At 44.5% G+C, this 18599-nt stretch overlaps 1 protein-coding gene across 3 annotated transcripts in view; it reads right to left on the bottom strand.

The window, feature by feature from the left end:
• Positions 1-17131, bottom strand: part of aass (aminoadipate-semialdehyde synthase) — a 61643-nt gene extending 44512 nt beyond the window's left edge. Inside the window, exons 1-4 of one of the 3 annotated variants that reach the window (XM_052030476.1) lie at positions 16530-16842; positions 16106-16221; positions 3894-4133; positions 876-1052 (exon numbers count right to left, since the gene is read on the bottom strand). In XM_052030476.1, the coding sequence (XP_051886436.1) occupies positions 876-1052; positions 3894-4115 (399 nt within the window). In that variant the 5' untranslated portion in view covers positions 4116-4133; positions 16106-16221; positions 16530-16842. Of the gene's footprint in view, positions 1-875; positions 1053-3893; positions 4134-16105; positions 16222-16529; positions 16869-17049 lie in introns of those variants that run through there. The other 2 variants (XM_052030477.1, XM_052030475.1) reach the window with 2 other exon arrangements.
• Between the last annotated feature and the right edge of the window lie 1468 nt (positions 17132-18599).

Below are 18599 nucleotides of genomic sequence, written 5' to 3'. Positions count from 1 at the left end.
CAGTGAATGAAATTTTGCTTAAGAAACTGTTTTTCCAGGAATACATCCCTTGCATAAATCGAGAAATGGCTACACTGACAAGTACAAGTGATGTTGCTTCTGTTGATTGAAGTGTCTGAATCTGGCACTCTTGGCTCCCATCTCTGGGGGGGGGGGGGGGGGGGGGGGGGGGGGGTGTACATTGAAGTGCAGCTCAGACCAAACAGACGGACTCAAACTCGTTCCTTTCCCCCACCAAGGTCTCCTTTATTAATAGGGTCAATAAAAGGAGTACGAGCAATTTTGGTTCAATTCAGTACCTAATGCCATTGAATGATGTAGCTGGCCTCTAATCAAACAGTCTCATTGAAAGCGGTACAATGATCAAGCAATGGAAAAGGTATCACTTTATTAGTGCTTTTAGGGGCAGTGGAAGGTCTCCAGAAGCTGAAGTACAGACATATTATTTGAACAAGTCACAGAGCTTCAAGAAGAGTTTGGCGTTGTTGTGATTCAATAGTAGTATTGTTGTGATTTAATAATATAAATCCCCAGTATGATTATCAGGTTTTTGGAAAGCAACAGGGCAATGTGCATAAAGACCAGGAGATGGGAGTAAATAGAGTTTCTAATATTTCATAATGAGATTCTCCATAAATCTGTGAGACAACATTACCCTGTTGCATGGTGAAGTGTCTGTTCAAACCCACTACTGTCAGCACCAAGAAAGGAAGAAAATGTTGAACTAATGACCCTTTGTGGTTAGAAGAGAGATACATTTCTTTCCCTTTTTTTTTGTTCACTCTGTGCACTTTTATTTGTGTCACCGCACCAAGGACACACTCAAGCTCAGAAGAAAATGCCGTTAACAACAAAAATAAAAGTTTCTACTGTACCTTTTCAATAATAGCATCAAGAAGGGGCATGTTTGCTTGTTGGGCTTTTATAGTGTGTGAAAAGAAAGCATAGGTTTTCCTGGGTATCAGCTTTTCCACTGGAGGTCTCTTCACTCCAATAATTAGTGTAGCCTCAGAGATGTCTTCCTGGATAATAGCCCCTGCTTGCTGATAATGCTGAAAACAATACATGCTGTAAATAGTTTTTCTAAGGTATATCGACAGGCATAGATCACCTACGATGAGAATGTTTTGTGTATTTATCTGTACCTCGTCATTCTGAACTGCTCCAATTTGTGTTCATCATTTGCTCTCGATCAGGTACAAGAAGCTATTAAGCTTTGAGATAAATCTATCAAGGCAGGGCCCAAAGATCTATATCTTGTTTTATGGGAATTTCAAACATTATAGTGGTTTCTTGAGCACTAACCTGTTCCTGCTCAATACAATAAGTTTGACAGAGTAGCTCATCTTACCTCTGTACACAGTGCAGCCTCTGGGACTCTATATAATATAGAGTTCAACAATTTCAGATGACTCACCTCTCTATCAGAACTGATCAGTTCTGTTATAGTAAATTCATTTGTAATTTCTATTCATTTTTCCCTGTTGTCTTCACTTATTTCAAAATTGTGCTGAGTTCCCTTCTATGATTGTTTCATTAGTTTACTTCCATGTCATTCAGATAACGGCAAGCTGTTATAATCTATTTTGTCTGACTTTGCAAACTCAGGCTAAGTACTCCAGTTTATTATAACTGAAACAATGACAACAGTTTGGTTTCTCGCCTTTTGCTGCCACGTGGTGTGGACCCGATGAAGCAGCAGCTGCCATTTCAGAGTTTATATGCAATATGGACATCTACCTATTTCACCTAACAGAACTGCTCCGTATTCTTCTAATGCCAGCTCCATGGCCAGCACAATCTGACGTGCTTTATTGAATGAGACCTCCTACTTTAAAAAGCTTAGCCTGAATATGCTCAACTGCAATCCCAAATAGACAAACTGGTCATCAACATACAACTGAGGAACATCACGAAATTACAGAACTATGACACACCCTTTAACTCACTGATGCGTCTTCAGGTGATTTGACTGTGAGTACAAATTTTAAAATACCTGTCAGTGTTGGGTGCTCCACAATATTTCAAGAACTTCAATAAACAAGACATCAATTGCCTGCGAGGTACTAAAAAATTAACCAGAATTGTTTAGTTTTCTGACTGTATTTCAACCTAAAGAATAGCTTTGTTCTCTTCACTATGGCTTCTTCCTATTCCATGTATAATATTGTTAGTATGAATAGGAATCTCCATCTGCTCAAAAAAATATACTCAATCCTCCCCATATTTTGTCATGGCTATTTAATCTTCAAATATACCCAGTCTGAGTCTTGTTTTATCATTTTACCCCACTTCCACTCCAAATTCCCCATCTGATGAAGCTAACCTCATTCGCTGGACATGGCACACTTTTCTCAGACAAGTTAAGATACAAAGGAAGATTTGTAGTGACCAAAATATGTTTATACTTTTTTTTAAGGGTTTTTTTTTATTGTTACAGCGTGGTAACAGGCCCTTCCGGCCCAACGAGTCTGCGCCGCCCATTTTAAACCCAATTAACCTACCCGTACATCTTTGCAGTGTGGGAGGAAACTGGAGCACCCGGAGGAAACCCACGCAGACATGGGAGAACATACAAACTCCTTGCAGACAGCGATGGGAATCGAACCCCGATCACTGGCGCTGTAATAGCATCGTGTTAACCGCTATGCTACCGTACCGTATTCACGATTCACGTTTACAATTTTGCCCTAGAATACAAATCTGTCCAGAATATCCACCCTACTGACCGACTGTTTACTACCTTACCAACTTTCTTTGCAACTTGGAAGATTGCCAGAATGGGATACTCACTTGCTGACTGCCATTCTTCTGACCACTACTGGCCAAAGCCAGTGGGAATGAGAAATCTCCAGGCCTTTGTGTCAGCCAGTAACCTAATTTTCAACTCATCTAGAATACCACGTTGGGATGGGAAGGGCGGCCTCAAACAGAGTGAAACCCCAGGAAGTAAAAGGGGTCTCTGGGTCAGTCTCAACCTCATCAGAAAGGATCTGATTACACCTGAAGTATCAGCAGATAACCTAAATAAGTAACTTGGGAGTAAAATTCTATGCATTACAATCATTGGTGTAAGTTATAAAACATTTTGCTGCGGATTATGAAATGTGCTTGGTAGAACTCCTAGCGAGGATAATTTTATTTCCATATTCTTTAAGAATGAAGGGAATTCTGTTATTAGACACTGCCTGTCCAATTGGGAGGTGTGCGTTTAACAATGGAATCAGCAGTATGCATAAAGGCTGGTTTTAGGACCTTCCACAAGCTCCAATGAGATCATCGCAATGTGGGATCTGTCGACCGAACTCAAGAGGGTCACCAATATTTCACCACAAATTGCAGCCGTCACTCTCAACTGGGACGGTGAACAGCAAACTCTCAGGTAGACAGCAGGTTGGACTAAGTGAATCATCAGCATACTTTGGAAATGCAAAGCAGCATTAGCATTCTCAAAGAAGAAAACTTCTGGCTCAACCTGGATTGTGGCAAAACTCCAGTTAAAACCAACATGAACATTTCTCACCTTCTTCACACAAAAAGGCAGCATTGATTAAAGGACTTGTCAGAGCTGGAGGGAACCACCTCATTGCTGCGAGATAAACTGCAGTGTGGGAGAAGTTGAAAAACATGGTGGTTTCTTGGTGAAACCCACACCACTATCAAGATCAAAATCAAACCCCAAATCAAAAACAACTGAGTTCTAATTCTCACTGGTACTACAAAAGCACAAGTGTATTTTTGCCACATATCCTTATAAAGTTCTGTTGAGGGAAATTAGAATCAACACTGCTGCAATATAGATTCAAAGCATAGGCTTAAAATATAAAAGAGATAAAGTAAAAGAAAGGGCTCAGGCAGGGTTACCTTCTGCCCATTGGAACATTCAAAATCACCTTTTCATGGATAGCTCTTCTGTTGGATGGCTGGACCAGGACCTTATAGCCTGCACTGGTCAGCTCTTTGAGGTGTTTTGGGGCCAAGGGTGCTCGTCTCTCCCAGGCATTTATGTCCTCCCTCCGCAATGCCAAGACTGCTTTGTGATGCTGGTACCTGGGGTGACCACATTGCAGGCACAAGCTCAGTGCTCGGCTCTTGTGCTTCAGCAACCAATACATCTTCAAAGCTGTTTATGACTAAAGGAGAGAACAGACCAGACTCACTTTAGAAAAGATCCAGTAAAAATAAGATCTCTTTATTAGTCGCACGTACATGGAAACACACAGTGAAATGCATCTTTTGCATAGAGTGTTCTGGGGGCAGCCTGCAAGTGTTGCCACGCTTCTGGCGCCAACATAGCATGCCCACAACTTCCTGACCCACACGTCTTTGGAATGTAGGAGGAAACCGGAGGAAACCCACGCAGACACGCGGAGAATGCACTAACTCCTTACAGACAGCAGCAGGTATCAAACCCGGGTCGCTGGCGCTGTAATAGTGTTACGCTAACTGCTACACTACCATGCAGCAGCAGAAACATATGATGCACAAAATCATCTTGATCTTGAAGGAGAAACAGCCCATTAATTACTGATATATTCAATAACAAATTTCTGCCCGACGACTCTGTAATTACAGATGTATCCCCACCCATCTTCCAATGACGTATGTTGCAAATATGAGTATCCTCGCAGAGACCTGATGAAACTTTGACATTCCAGCACCCTCGGGACTGTAATGGTGCCAGACTAACAAATTTTCTGAACTGTTGAACGTTACTCCGATTAGTCAGAGTTGTACAGCACGGAAACAGGCCCTTTGGCCCAACTGGTCCATTCTGACAATGATGCCCCATCCAAGCTAGTCCCATTCGTCAGTGTTTGGCCCATAACCTTCTAAATCTTTCCAATCCATGTACCTGTCCAACTGTCTTTCAAAAGCTGTTATTGTACCTGCCTCAAGCACTTCCTCTGGCAGCTGATTCCGCATAGATACCACCCTGTGTGTTAAAAGGGGTATATCTAGCTCCTCTTAGATCTTTCCCCTCTCACCTTAAACCTATGCCGTCTAGCTCTTAGTACCCCAGCTCTGGGAAAAACAGTGCACTCACCCTTTCTGTGCCCCTCATGATTTTATACACCTCTGTAAGATCACCTCTCAGTCTCCTACACTCTAAGCAAAAAAGTCCTAGCCTGTCCAACCTATTAATATCCACACACACTTTTACTTCACTTCTTTTACAGGTTACATAGTGGTATAATAAATTTTCCAGTGAACACGGTAAGTTGAAAGGAAGCAGAAAATATACATGCACTCTAGACCTCGGCTCCGGCCACAGACCTGCCCACGTTCCCAACCCCTGATGTACTGGAACTCAATCTTGGCTCCAGCTGCACATCCATCCAGCAGCCCGGATCCCAGCCCTGACAGCACTTGGACCTTTGGCTCTGGCTGTGCACGCCACTTGCATTCTGGAACCCCCAGCTCACTTTCTGGATAAATGAGTGAGAGAGATGCCAGATTATCAAGATTTCTGAACAATTGGATGCTGGGCAATGGCGCAAGAGCAGAGGAGCAAGGCTAAATATGTAGGCTGGACACTGTATGATTCTATGATTTCAATTTTCCCCTAAATCCATGAATCCCTAATTAAGATGGCATGCTTTATAGGATCAGATCATGCTACGGCTAACCCAGTAGTACCCCTGGTGGGTTTAGCACACTGCAGACTTCTTTGCCTATGCAATGAAGAACACCAGTAGATCTGACCTCCCATTCTATTCTAGATGAAATTTAGCACAGATTCCTGGGGCAATTCCCAGATGTACTGAGCTGAAGGGCAGATGTACTTCATGTTTAGCACTCAGCAACTTTCATGTAAAGGAAAGTCAAAGAAAATAAGTAGTTTGTCTCTTTTATATAAACTATGTCTATTCAGAAAAAATTAAATATTTAGATATATTTCAACCGTTCTTCAGTGATCCTGATTATCAGATATTTAGAGAGTGTGGAAAGGGCCTTTGGCAGAACAAGCTCCTGAGGCCCATCGGGGCAGTCTGTGGCGGGACATTAGCTTCCAGCACCTGCAGCCTGTGCTCCATCTCATGAGGTAGCTAATGTAGTAAGACCTCCAAGATATTGAGAACCATGCCAGCATGCAAGTTGATCGTGACCATGGGTATCCCACAAGAGGCAAATGTAACACTCATTCCAGTCTAATGCAACACGATCCATACTCATCCTGGACTCTACAGGATGTGACCTGATCAGGTAGATCCCCTTTAGCTTATAAGAAACAAACTTCACACGTCTCATAGTGTTCTGCTTCTACATTGGTGTCCTGTGCCATTTGTACTGCACAAGGACCAGAAAGAAAATTCCAAACATCATAATTCATGCAGCGGTTTAATAACTGATTCATGGTTCCTGGGACGGTAGGTCTGATGTACAAGGAGGCCCAGTCTTGCTCCAATTTTCTCCGTTTCCACATGGTTAAGTCACCAATTGTCAGAAGTTCAATTAAGTAGCACACATACATATTGCATCACTATGGTTTTTAGATCATTTTTTAAAATATCAAAATTCCTTAAAAAAATTGCTGGAATTTTTCCCCCAAAGCCCTGACCAATGTATATTTCTTAACCAGGATCATGAGTTCTCAGAAGGGGTTTTGTTACAGACATTCGCCCTGTTCTCTCCATCTCCCCCTTTCTGCTATACATAATTGTCTTCTCATTTTTCCAGTTCTTACGAAAGATCTTTGACCCAAAACGTTGACACTGTTTCTCTCCCCATAGATGCTCATGACCTGCTGTGTGCTTTCAACATTCACGGTTTTTGTGATCGCTGAAAGATTCAATGCCCCTCATCTCTCAATTATTTAGAGGGAAACAAATTCTGATGAAGGGTCCTCCATCTGAAACGTGAACTAGTTTCGCTTTTCACAGATGCTGCTTAGCAGGCTGAGTTCTTCCATATTCTGTTCTTGTTTCAAATTCTTTGTAGGATCCTTTGCTGTGCACAAATTGGCCGCCATATTTCTCACACTGAGTCAAAACTGTAAACCAATGACAGGTAACATTAACCCTGTATATCTCTTAACTATATCACCTGACCTCATTTGGGTTTTTCCAGCATTTTCCATCTTCATTTCAGGTTTCCAGCATCTGCTGGAGTGGTTCATTCTTCTAACTCCACTAAGACCCACTCCCCTTCTCAACATCTTCCATGCAACCATAGGTGCTTTATCACCTGCCCTTTGACCTCTTTTCTCTCCCCTCTGTGCCACCCCCCACCCACCATCTGGAGAAGAAAGCATTCCTTCCAGGTGAAGCAACAATTCACTTGTTTCTTTTCTAATTTAGAGTGCTGCATTCATGATGCACTCTCCTTTTATGACGGAGGAACCAACATAGATTGAGTAATCATTTTGAGGAACATCTCCATTCAGTATGCCAGTGTGACTGTGAACTTCCAATTAACTCCCCATCCCATCATCTCATTCCCACTCTGACCTGACCTCTATTCCCAGTCTCTTTATGTTGTTCCAATGGCACCCAATCTAAGTTTGAGGTGCAGAATCTAACTTTCTAGCAAAGAACATTACAGCCACCAGGACTTATCAATCAATTAAGCAATTTCTAACCTTAAACCTTTCCAGTTCATAAGGTGCTGGCTGGCTTTCTAGCTATTTCTAGTATTTTCTATTTTTATTTCAAATATTAAGCAACTACAGTGTATTACTCCACTTTGAATCTTAGAGTTACAGTTTTTCCCTCTCCCTTTCTCCACCCCCAACCCTTTCATCTACGTTTTCAATTCCTTCTACTGATACTTCCTCTGGGCACATCATCTGCAGTTAACAAACCTTCACTGCCCTCTCAGCTAGCACCAACATCAAGTGGAGAGAACAAAAGGAATATCAGTGATAAATCTAAAGCTGATCACAGACATTCCGTTCTCTCCACTCCTCCCCACTTTGCAATTAAAAACATGATTTCTAATTTTTCCAGTTCTAATGGATAATCATCCACCTGAAACTGGAATTCTCTCTTGCTCTCTCCACGTACACTGCCTAACTGCTGAGTATTTCAGGCTTTCTATTTTTATATCTGCAGTACTTTGATTTGGCAGCTCAAAAGTGAAATCTGTAGGAGTGCAAACTCAGTGCAGTGTTAGCATCCTTGCTGAGTTAGAAATTTCTCACTTTTAACGACATATTCAAGTGCAGTATCAAGGGAACATTGCACAGTCAGAGATCCATCCTCTACATCAAACACTGACCTTAGGCTCCATTTTTATTTTCTGGGGGAAATAAAAGATCTCATAGCAGATCTTCATGTTTCTCTCTCAGACAATATCACTAAACAAAATTATTTTGTTATTCATTTCAGTGCCTCTCATTAGATCTTGTTGTGCAATATTTGGCTGCTGCACAGTAAGGCAAAACACTCAATTGACTGAGATATGATTCAGATAAACATATGCTTCTCCCTCATTTGCCAACACACCGTCCCCAGGTAACAAACAGGTTCCGTTTGTACAGGCATCCATAAATCGATTTTGTTCACAAGTCGGAAAATATGCACGCATCACTCACTATGGTCACCACACCTCCACAGTAATGTAATGAATAGCTTCAAAAGGACACAAGACTGATAAAAAAAAAGAACAATTACTGAAAGTGGAGAGGGGAAACTAGTCCTTTCATTCATAGGAACAAACGCACGTACATAATCAGTCTTTTGAATTTAATAATATTATGAGAACCCGTTCATATGAAGGAGTGTCCATAAGTCAGGCGTTCTTAACCCAGGGATGGCCTGTATCTGTCTGTCTCTCCCTTTTAACATGTCCACCATTAGTTATTTCTAGGCTGCCAACCTTTAAAGTATTTTCATTTTGGTTTTAGGCAAAAAGACAATTTATGTCAACAGCACAATATGCTTGGCAAACGGCTTCACCTCAATCAATTAATTTCGTTGCTAAGGTTGTAACAGAACTCTACTGACATGAATGATCCTGCCCAGCACACACTCCATCTGTTGATACCACATACTTGTTTCAGGTCTACATGTAATATAGATCCCAATTTTCAGATTACAAGATGATTCTTGTGTAAAATAGGTAGGCACCTGTCTCACCAATGTGAACGGCCCCATTAAAAATGCTGGCAGGTAGACCGACTGCATGCACAAAGAGGATGTGTTCAAGCCAGCAATGCTCAGAGTAAGCTTGTGCATCACTAAGAAGGGTAGTGATTTTTTTTACCAAAATAAACTTTATTCATAATAAAAGACAAACTATATACAATTATGAAACAGTGCAAGCCTTTACATTCTTGTACAGATCAATTAGTGTTACCTTTTTATATAAACCACACAGCACCGATGCCACGCGAGTGGCTCCCTGGGGGCTACCCAGTCCCGTATTTACAATATTTAAAGAGCTTTCTTGCCTGACCCTGCCCCTCCCTCTCCAGTGGCAGAAGAACCTTAAACTGTAGTTCTTCTGATGTCCTAATTATGTGCAGGGGATATGAACATCATTGCAAGATCTCTCAGCATCTTCTTGTTCACTCACCAAGATCAGGAAGTTGGGTGACTACATGCCAGTTCTCATTGGTGAGATAGAGGTGGAGAGAGTTAGCAGTTTCAAATTCCTGAGCATTAACATCTCAGGTGACCTGTCTTGGGCTCAGCACATAGATGTATTCATAAGGAAGGTGCATCAGTGCTTCTATTTCTTAAAAACTTAAGGAGATTTGTCATGTCACTGAACACTTTAACAAACTTCTACAGATGCACTGTTGAAGGTATGCTAACTGGTTGTATCACGGCCTGGTACGGCAATTTTAATGCACAGGAATGCAAGAAGCTGCACAGAGTAGTAGACACAGCCCTCCCCAACATTGAAAGCATCTACAGGAAGCGCCGTCTCAATAAGGCAGCATCTATCATCCAGGATCCCCACCATCCATGTCATGCATTCTTCTTACTGCTACCATTGGGCAGGAGGTACAGAAGCCTGAAGTCCCATACCACCAGGTTCATAGACGGTTACTTTTCTACGACCATCAGGTTCTTGAACCGACTTGCACAACCCTAGCCTACTTCAGCAGTGGAACACTGTGGACCACCTCTTGCACTACCATGGATTTGTCTCTGATTGTGGTTTTTTTTAGCACTATTGTCTTGCTTTATAACATAGAACATAACAGCACAGTACAGGTCCTTCGGCCCACGATGTTGTGCTGGCCATTTTATCCTGCTCTAAGTTCTATCTAACCCCTCCCTCCCACATAGCCCTCCATTTCTCTATCATTCATGTACCTATCCAAGAGTCTCTTCAATGTCCCTAATGTATCATCTCTAGAGTCCGTATGGGTGGAGTTAAGGAACAAGAAAGGAGCAATTACTCTACTAGGAGTATTCTATAGGCCCCCCAGTAGCAGTAGAGATATAGAGGAGCAGATTGGCAGGCAGTGTTTGGAGAGAAGCAGAAATAACAGGGTTGTTATAATGGGAGACTTCAACTTCCCAAATATAGACTGGAACCTGCTTAGTGCCAAAAGTTTAGATGGGACAGAATTTGTTAAATGTGTCCAGGAGGGATTCCTGACACAGTATGTTGACAGGCCGACTAGAGGGAATGCCATGTTAGATCTAATTTTAGGAAATGAACCGGGACAGGTGAAGGATCTATTGGTGGGTGAGCATTTGGGGGACAGTGACCATTGCTCCATAACCTTTAAAATTGTCATGGACAGGGACAGGTGCAGAGAGGACAAGAGGTTTTTCAATTGGGGAAGGGCTAACTACGAGGCTATAAGGAGAGAACTTGGGAGTGTAAATTGGGATGTCCTTTTTGAAGGAAAATGTACCATGGGGATGTGGTCGATATTCAGGGATCTTATGCAGGATGTTAGGGATAAATATGTCCCGGTGAGGCAGAGAAGGAATGGCAGGGTGAAGGAACCGTGGGTGACGAGAGAGGTGGAACTTGTTAGGGAGAAGAAGGTAACATACGTGAGGTATAAGCAGCAAGGTTCAGACAGGGCCCATGAGGAATATAGGGTAGCGAGGAAGGAACTTAAGAAAGGGCTGAGGAGAGCTAGAAGGGGACATGAAAAGGCTTTGGCTAGTAGGGTTAAGGAAAATCCCAAGGCCTTTTTCAAGTACGTGAAGGGTAGGAGGATGGCTAGGGTGAAGGTAGGTCCGATTAAGGACAAAGGTGGGAGAATTTGCCTGGAGACGGCAGAAGTGGGAGAAGTTCTCAATGAGTACTTCTCTTCGGTATTCACCAGGGAGAGGGGTCTTGATGATGCGGAAGGGAGTGCTGGTAGGGGTAATGTTCTCGAGGTTGTTGATATCAAGAGAGAGGATGTGTTGAAGTTGTTAAATAATATTAAGACAGATAAATCTCCGGGGCCTGACGGGATTTTCCCCAGGCTGCTTCGAGAGGCTAGAGAGGAGATTGCTGAACCGCTGGTAAGGATCTTTGAGTCCTCGTTGTCTACGGGGGTGGTGCCGGAGGATTGCGAATGTGGTCCCCTTGTTCAAAAAAGGTAATAGGGATAGGCCAGGGAATTATAGACTGGTGAGTCTCACGTCTGTGGTGGGTAAGCTGTTAGAAAGGATTCTAAGGGATAGGATTTATGAACACCTAGAGAATCATGGACTGATTAGGGACAGCCAGCATGGCTTTGTGAAGGGAAGATCTTGCCTCACAAGCCTGATAGAGTTCTTTGAGGAGGTGACCAGGAAGATTGATGAGGGCAGTGTGGTGGATGTGGTTTACATGGATTTTAGTAAGGCATTTGATAAGGTTCCTCATGGTAGGCTTCTTCAGAAGGTCAGAGGCCAAGGGATCCAAGGAAGCTTGGCTGTGTGGATTAGGAATTGGCTTGCATGTAGAAAGCAGAGGGTTGTGGTGGAAGGAGTGCCATCGGATTGGAAGGCAGTGACTAGTAGTGTCCCGCAGGGATCGGTTCTGGGACCTCTACTTTTTGTGATATTTATAGATGACTTAAATGAGGGGGTGGAGGGCTGGGTTAGTAAGTTTGCGGAAGACACTAAGATAAGCGGTGTTGTGGATAGTGTGGAGGGCTGTCGGAGCTTACAGAGGGATATTGATAAGATGCAGAGCTGGGCTGACAAGTGGCAGATGGAGTTCAATCCGGAGAAGTGTGAGGTGGTACACTTTGGAAGGACAAACTCCAGGGCAGAGTACAGGGTAAACGGCAAGGTACTTGGCAGTGTGGAGGAGCAGAGGGATCTGGGGGTTCATATTCACAGTTCGTTGAAAGTTGCCTCACAGGTGGAAAGAGCAGTTAAGGCAGCCAATGGGATGTTGGCTTTCATAAGTCGCGGGATTGAGTTTAAGAGCCGCGAGGTTATGATGCAGCTTTACAAAACTCTAGTTAGGCCACATTTAGAGTACTGTGTTCAGTTCTGGTCGCCTCATTATAGGAAGGATGTGGAGGCATTGGAGAGGGTGCAGAGGAGATTTACCAGGATGCTGCCTGGATTGGAGGGTATTGAATATGAGGAGAGGCTTAAGGTGCTAGGGCTTTATTCACTGGAGAGGAGGAGGATGAGAGGAGACATGATAGAGGTATATAAAATATTGAGAGGAATAGATAGAGTAGACAGTCAGCGCCTCCTTCCCAGGGCACCAATGCTCAAGACGAGAGGTCATGGCTTTAAGGTTATGGGTGGGAGGTTCAGAGGAGATATCAGAGGGAGGTTTCTCACCCAGAGAGTGGTTGGTGCATGGAATGCACTGCCTGGGGTGGTGGTGGAGGCAGATACATTGGACAGGTTCAAGAGCTTGTTGGATGGGCATATGGAGGAACGTGAGATAGAGGGATATGCGGGAGGAAGGGGTTAGGTAGTGTGAGGGTGGTCTGATGGACGGCACGACACGGTGGGCCAAAGGGCCTGTTTTGTGCTGTATGGTTCTATGGTATCTGCCCCCACAACCTCTGCCAGCAGTGCGTTCCACGCACACACCACTCTCTGCTTAAAAAACTTACCTCTGACATCCCTCCCATATCTTCCTCCAATCACGTTAAAATTACGTCCCCTTGCGTTAGCCATTTTCACCCTGGGAAAAAGTCTCTGACTGTCCACTCGATCTATGCCTCTTATCTTGTACACCTCTATCAAGTCAGCTCTCATCCTCCATCACTCCATAGAAAAAAGCCCTAGCTCACTCAACTGATCCTCATAAGATATGCTCTCCAATCCAGGCAGCATCCTGGTAAATCTCATCTGCACCCTCTCTAAAGCTTTAACATCCTTCATATAATGAGGTGACCGGAACTGAACACAATATTCTACGTGTGGTCCAACCAGAGTTCTATAGAGCTGCAACATTACCTCACAGCTCTTGAACTCAATACCCCGACTAATGAAGGCCAACACACCATACGCCTTCTTAACAACCTCATCGACCTGCGCGCAACCTTGAGGGATCTATGGACGTGGACTCCAAGATCCCTCTGTTCCTCCATACTGCTAAGAGTTCTGCCATTAACCTTGTATTCTGCCTTCAAATTATATCTTCCAAAGTATATCAGTTCACACTTTTCCGGGTTGAACTCCATCTGCCACTTCCCAGCCCAGCTCTGCATCCTATCAATGTCCTGTTATAACCTACACTATCCACAACACCAGCAACCCTTGTGTCATCAGCAAACTTACTAACCCACCCTTCCACATCCTCATCCAAGTCATTTATAAAAATCACAAAGAGCAGGAGTCCCAGAACAGATCCCTACAGAACACCACTAGTCACCGACCTCCAGGCAGAATACGCTCCATCTACCACCACCCTCTGTCTCCTATGGGCGAGCCAATTCTGAATCCACACAGCTGAGTTTCCCTGGATCCCATGCCTCCTGACTTTCTAAATGAGCCTTCCACAATGAACCTTATCAAACGCCTTACTGAAGTCCATGTACACCACATCCACTGCTCTACCTTCATCAATGTGCTTTGTCACATCCTCAAAGAATTCAATCAGGCTGAGGCACAACCTGCCCCTCACAAAGCCATGCTGACTGTCCCTAATCAGCCTATGCTTCTCTAAATGCCCATAAATCCTGTCTCTAAGAATCTTCTCCAGTAATTTGCCCACCACTGAAGTACGACTCACTGGTCTGTAATTCCCAGGGTTATCCCTACTCCCTTACTTGAACAAAGAAACAACATTTGCCACCCTCCGGGCACTACTCCTGTCACCAGTGAGGATGCAAAGATCGTCACCAAAGGTGCAGCAATCACTTCCCTCGCTTCCAGTAATAACCTTGGATATATCCTGTCCAGCCCGGTGACTAATCTGTCCTAATGTTTTTCAGAAGTTCCAGCACATCCTCTTTCCTCACATCGACATGTCCTAGCGTATTAGCCTGTTGTATGCCATCCTCACAAACGTCAAGGTCTCTCTCACTGGTGAATACCGAAGCAACGTATTCATTAAGGACCTCCCCTACCTCTTCAGACTCCAGGCATGTTTCCTCTTTTATCCCTGATCGGTCCTACCCTCACTCCAGTCATTCTCCTATTCTTCACATACGCGTAGAATGCCTTGGGGTTTTCCTTAATCCTATTCACCAAGGCCTTCTCATGCCCCCTTCTAGCTCTCCTGTCCATTCTTAAGCTCCCTCCTGGCTACCTTGTAACTCTCCAGAGCCCTGTCTGATCCATGCTTTCTAAACCTTAGGCAAGCTTCTTTCTTCCTCTTGACAAGATATTCTACATCTCGTCAACCATGGTTCCTTCACTCTACCATCCTTACCCTGCCTCAATGGGACAAACCTATCCAGAACTCTATGCAAGTACTCCCTAAGCAACCTCCACATTTCCGCTGTGCACTTCCCCAAGAACATCCGTTCCTAATTTGTGCTCCCAAGTTCCTGCCTAATAGCATCATAATTCACCCTCCCCCATTTAAATACTTTCCCATATCATCTGCTCCTTTCCCTCTCCAAGGCTATGGTAAAAGTCAAGGAATTAGGGTCACTATCTCCAAAATGCTCTCCTACCAAGAGATCTGAAACCTGATCAGGCTCATTGCCTAGTATCAGGTCCAGAATGGCCTCTCCACATACTGTGTCAGAACTCCTTCCTGGCCTCACCTAACAAACTCAGCCCCACCTATCCCCTTTACACTAAGGAGGTGCCAATCAATATTAGGGAAGTTGAAATCACCCATGACAACAACCAGTTTATTTTTGCACCTCTCCAAAATCTGTCCTCAGTGTCTCTGCTGTTATGGGGGGGTCTATAGAATACTCCCAATAGTGTGACCACTCCCTTCCTGTTTCTTACTTCCACCCACACTAAGTGGACGATCCATCCAGGACGTCCTCCTTTTCTACAGCTGTGACGCTGTCCCTGATCAGCAAAGCCACTCCCCCACCTCTTTTACCTGTCCCTTTTGAAACATCTGAACCCCGGAATATCCAGCAGCCATTCCTGCCCTTGTAACAGCCAAGTCTCTATAATAGCCACCACATCATAGTTCCATGTACTAAGTTCATCACTCTTGTTCCTGATACTCCTGAATTCTTTTCAGAGTTTTTTTCTTCACTGTATCATTTACCTGCAATTTAGGTTGTGTGTTGTGTGAATTTAGGTGGTTGCGATGCTGCAGCAAGCAAAATTTTCATTGTACCTACACCTTACTGTACTTGTGCACATGACAATAAATTGGACCTGACTTGAGATACTGAAAGAGCACCAGTAACTTATAGTAACAAAAAAGCACCTCATTTATTAAAGGTGTGCATTGGGCAAAGCAGCATTTCTGATTGGCTTTCTCTACCCAAGCAGCTCACCTCAGGAGGTTTCTACATTGCAACATTCGTGGCAACAAGGAAAGAGCAGGGTCATAAAGTTCTGCACAAAGGGGAGCTTCTCTGGAACATTATCAAAAGTTGGGATCACGCGAGGAGAAATGAGTCACGTTTTAAGGCGAAAGTAATGAAACAGAGATTAAAGGAAGATGTTTACAGACTGTGATTACAGGGAATGGAGAGATGTTAAACACATGCAGGCAGAAGAGATTTGGGTTAATTTGGCACCGTGTTCGGCACAGACGTCGCGGGCCGAAGGGCCTGGTCCTGCGCTGTACTGTTCTCTGCAACTATCTCGTGTCATACCTGAAACAGTAAAAATTTCTCATCTCTTTATTCGCTTGTCAGATTTTCCAAACGCATAGAGGATATCCCACACATGCAGAGGTTAGAAGATATCGCTTTTCCTTACGGGACTGGAACTGATACAAAATTTTTTTAAAAACCCTGTGCAATGGGACATTTGCCGACCCGCGGGGTGACTGGAAGTACAAATGTCAAACATAGTGACTCTGACGCTGAAAGGGGGATCAGACTACGCGACCAGCTCCAGCGCCATTGCCAGTTCTCCGCCCTCCCCGGTCCCGGCCGGGTGATGGGGTTAAGATTTAAGGTGAAACGGGCCCGGCTGCTACAAATAAACCCCGAAGTGCCCGTCGCACGCAAGCAAAACAAGAGAGAGAAGGCCATGGACTTGGTAACGTTGGAAGAGTCTGTGGCGCACACTCACCTCGCCGCTGAGCAGCCAGAGGAGGAACCGTAGTGCCGGCGAGAGAAGGGTTGCGAGTTCGGGGCTATTTTCGGAGCCTGCGAGACTGACTCCCGCTCGCCAGCACGGCCAATCGCGCGTCAGCGCAGTGCACTACACTGCACTACCTCCTCAGCGGGAGCGGGCTGGCTGCTGAGGCACCGGCACACGCAGCCTTACACGGCTGCGTCCGGTCCCAGGAGCATGGATCATCCATGCCCAAATGTCCGTCCACATTAACGTCTGACGTTGCTGCTACTCCTGCGCCTAGGAAGCGCGAATTCTCTTGCCCCACGGCTCCATACACCCTCCCTGAACTACGGTGTGTTTTGCGCCCGTTTCTGTTTTATTAAACCAGATTTCTAGTAATATTTACGTAAAATATACGGCGGAAAGACAGTCCGTTCGGTGTAAGGAGTCTGTGCCGGTGTTTATGTTCTGCACGGGCCTTACTTAATCCACCTCTCCAATTTGTTCTGTATAATCTGTTGTTTTCACCCACCTGAGTCGGTACAGATTCTTTTGCAATGTATTGTCTTTAAATTGGATGGTGAAAATTCCAGCTCCTCCACATGGGTTCAGACAAGTGAATTGGTGGGATGGGAATAGCCTGGAGCTAATTAACCACAAAGACAAGGCATTCTTGGATTAGAAACTCCCCCACGTGGGAAAATAAAAAGGTCCAGAGGCACTGGACAGACAGGATCCAAAAGGAAACATGCAGCCCAAAGAACAGGTGGTGGGTGGAGAGAGTGTAGGAGGTCCAGCAACTCTCCATTTACCTTGGCATGCACAGGGCCAGCTACAGCCCAAACACGCTGAGAGCCAAGAACGAAGAACGGATAGGCAGTTGGTACCCACTGGTGGCAACACATCAAAAAACATCTCAACCTGGTTGTTGACACGGGGTTCTTCACTCCATTCCATAGCAACTGTCTGGCTCCGCCTCCCCAACAGGAAAACAGCAGGGCATCAAGAGCAGGCAGTATCCTCACTGAAATTGTGGCAGTGAAGAACCTAAGTGACAATTAGCCTCATCTACATGACCTGCCATGGGACCTCCGAGAAGTCATAACCACGACCGCATTTGAGGAAGGAGGTAAATTCAATTGAGAAAATGACAAAGGGCTCTCCCTGCTGCTGACCATAGAGAAAGTCATCGCTGGGGTCCTCCTCAACCACCTCCTCACTGTGGCCGAAGAGCAGCTCCCCAAATCACAGTGTGGGTTCTGTCCATCTGGAGGCATAATGGACAAGATCTTCACCAAGTGACAACTCCAAAAGAAATGCAGGCAGCAGCATCAATAACCTTTTTTTGAACATAGAACAGTACAGCACAGGAACAAGCTATTCGACCCACAACGTCTGTGCAGAACATGATGTCAAATTAAACTAAATCTCTTCTGCCTGTACATGATCCACATCCCTCTATACTTATGTGCCTATTTAAAATCCTCTTAAACAGTATCGTATCTGCTTCCAGCATTACCCCTGGCAGCTCATTCCAGGCACCCACCACTCCCTGTGTAAAGAAAACTTGTCCCGCACATCTCCTTTAACCTTGCCCCCTGTCACCTTAAATACAGGTCCTCCAGCATTTGACATTTCTACCCTGGGAGAAAGATTCTGACTCCCTCCCCTATCAATGTCTTTTACAATTTTATAAACTTCTATCAGGCCTCTCCTCGCCCTCTGTCGCTCCAGAGAAAACAACCCAAGTTTGTACAACCTCTCCTTTTAACTCATACCCTCTAATCCAGGCAGCATCCTCGTAAACCTCTTCTGTACCCTTTCTAAAGCCTCCACATCCTTCTTGTAAATGGAGTGACCAGAACTGCACACAATACTCCAAGTGTAACTGAACCGAAGTTTTATATAGCTGCAAAACAACTTCCTGACTCTTATACTCAGTGCCCAGACCAATGAAGGCAAGCATGCCATATGTCCTCTTTACCACCCTATCTACTTGCATGGCCACTTTCAGGGAGCTGTGGGCTTTGACCCCAAGATCCCTCTGTACATCAATGCTGTTAAAGTTCCTGCCATTCCGTA

This window comes from Pristis pectinata, chromosome 15, assembly GCF_009764475.1.
Source record: "Pristis pectinata isolate sPriPec2 chromosome 15, sPriPec2.1.pri, whole genome shotgun sequence".
Taxonomy (NCBI): domain Eukaryota; kingdom Metazoa; phylum Chordata; class Chondrichthyes; order Rhinopristiformes; family Pristidae; genus Pristis; species Pristis pectinata.
Note: the sequence above shows the minus strand (reverse complement) of the source record. Positions and strands in the feature narration are given on the sequence as shown.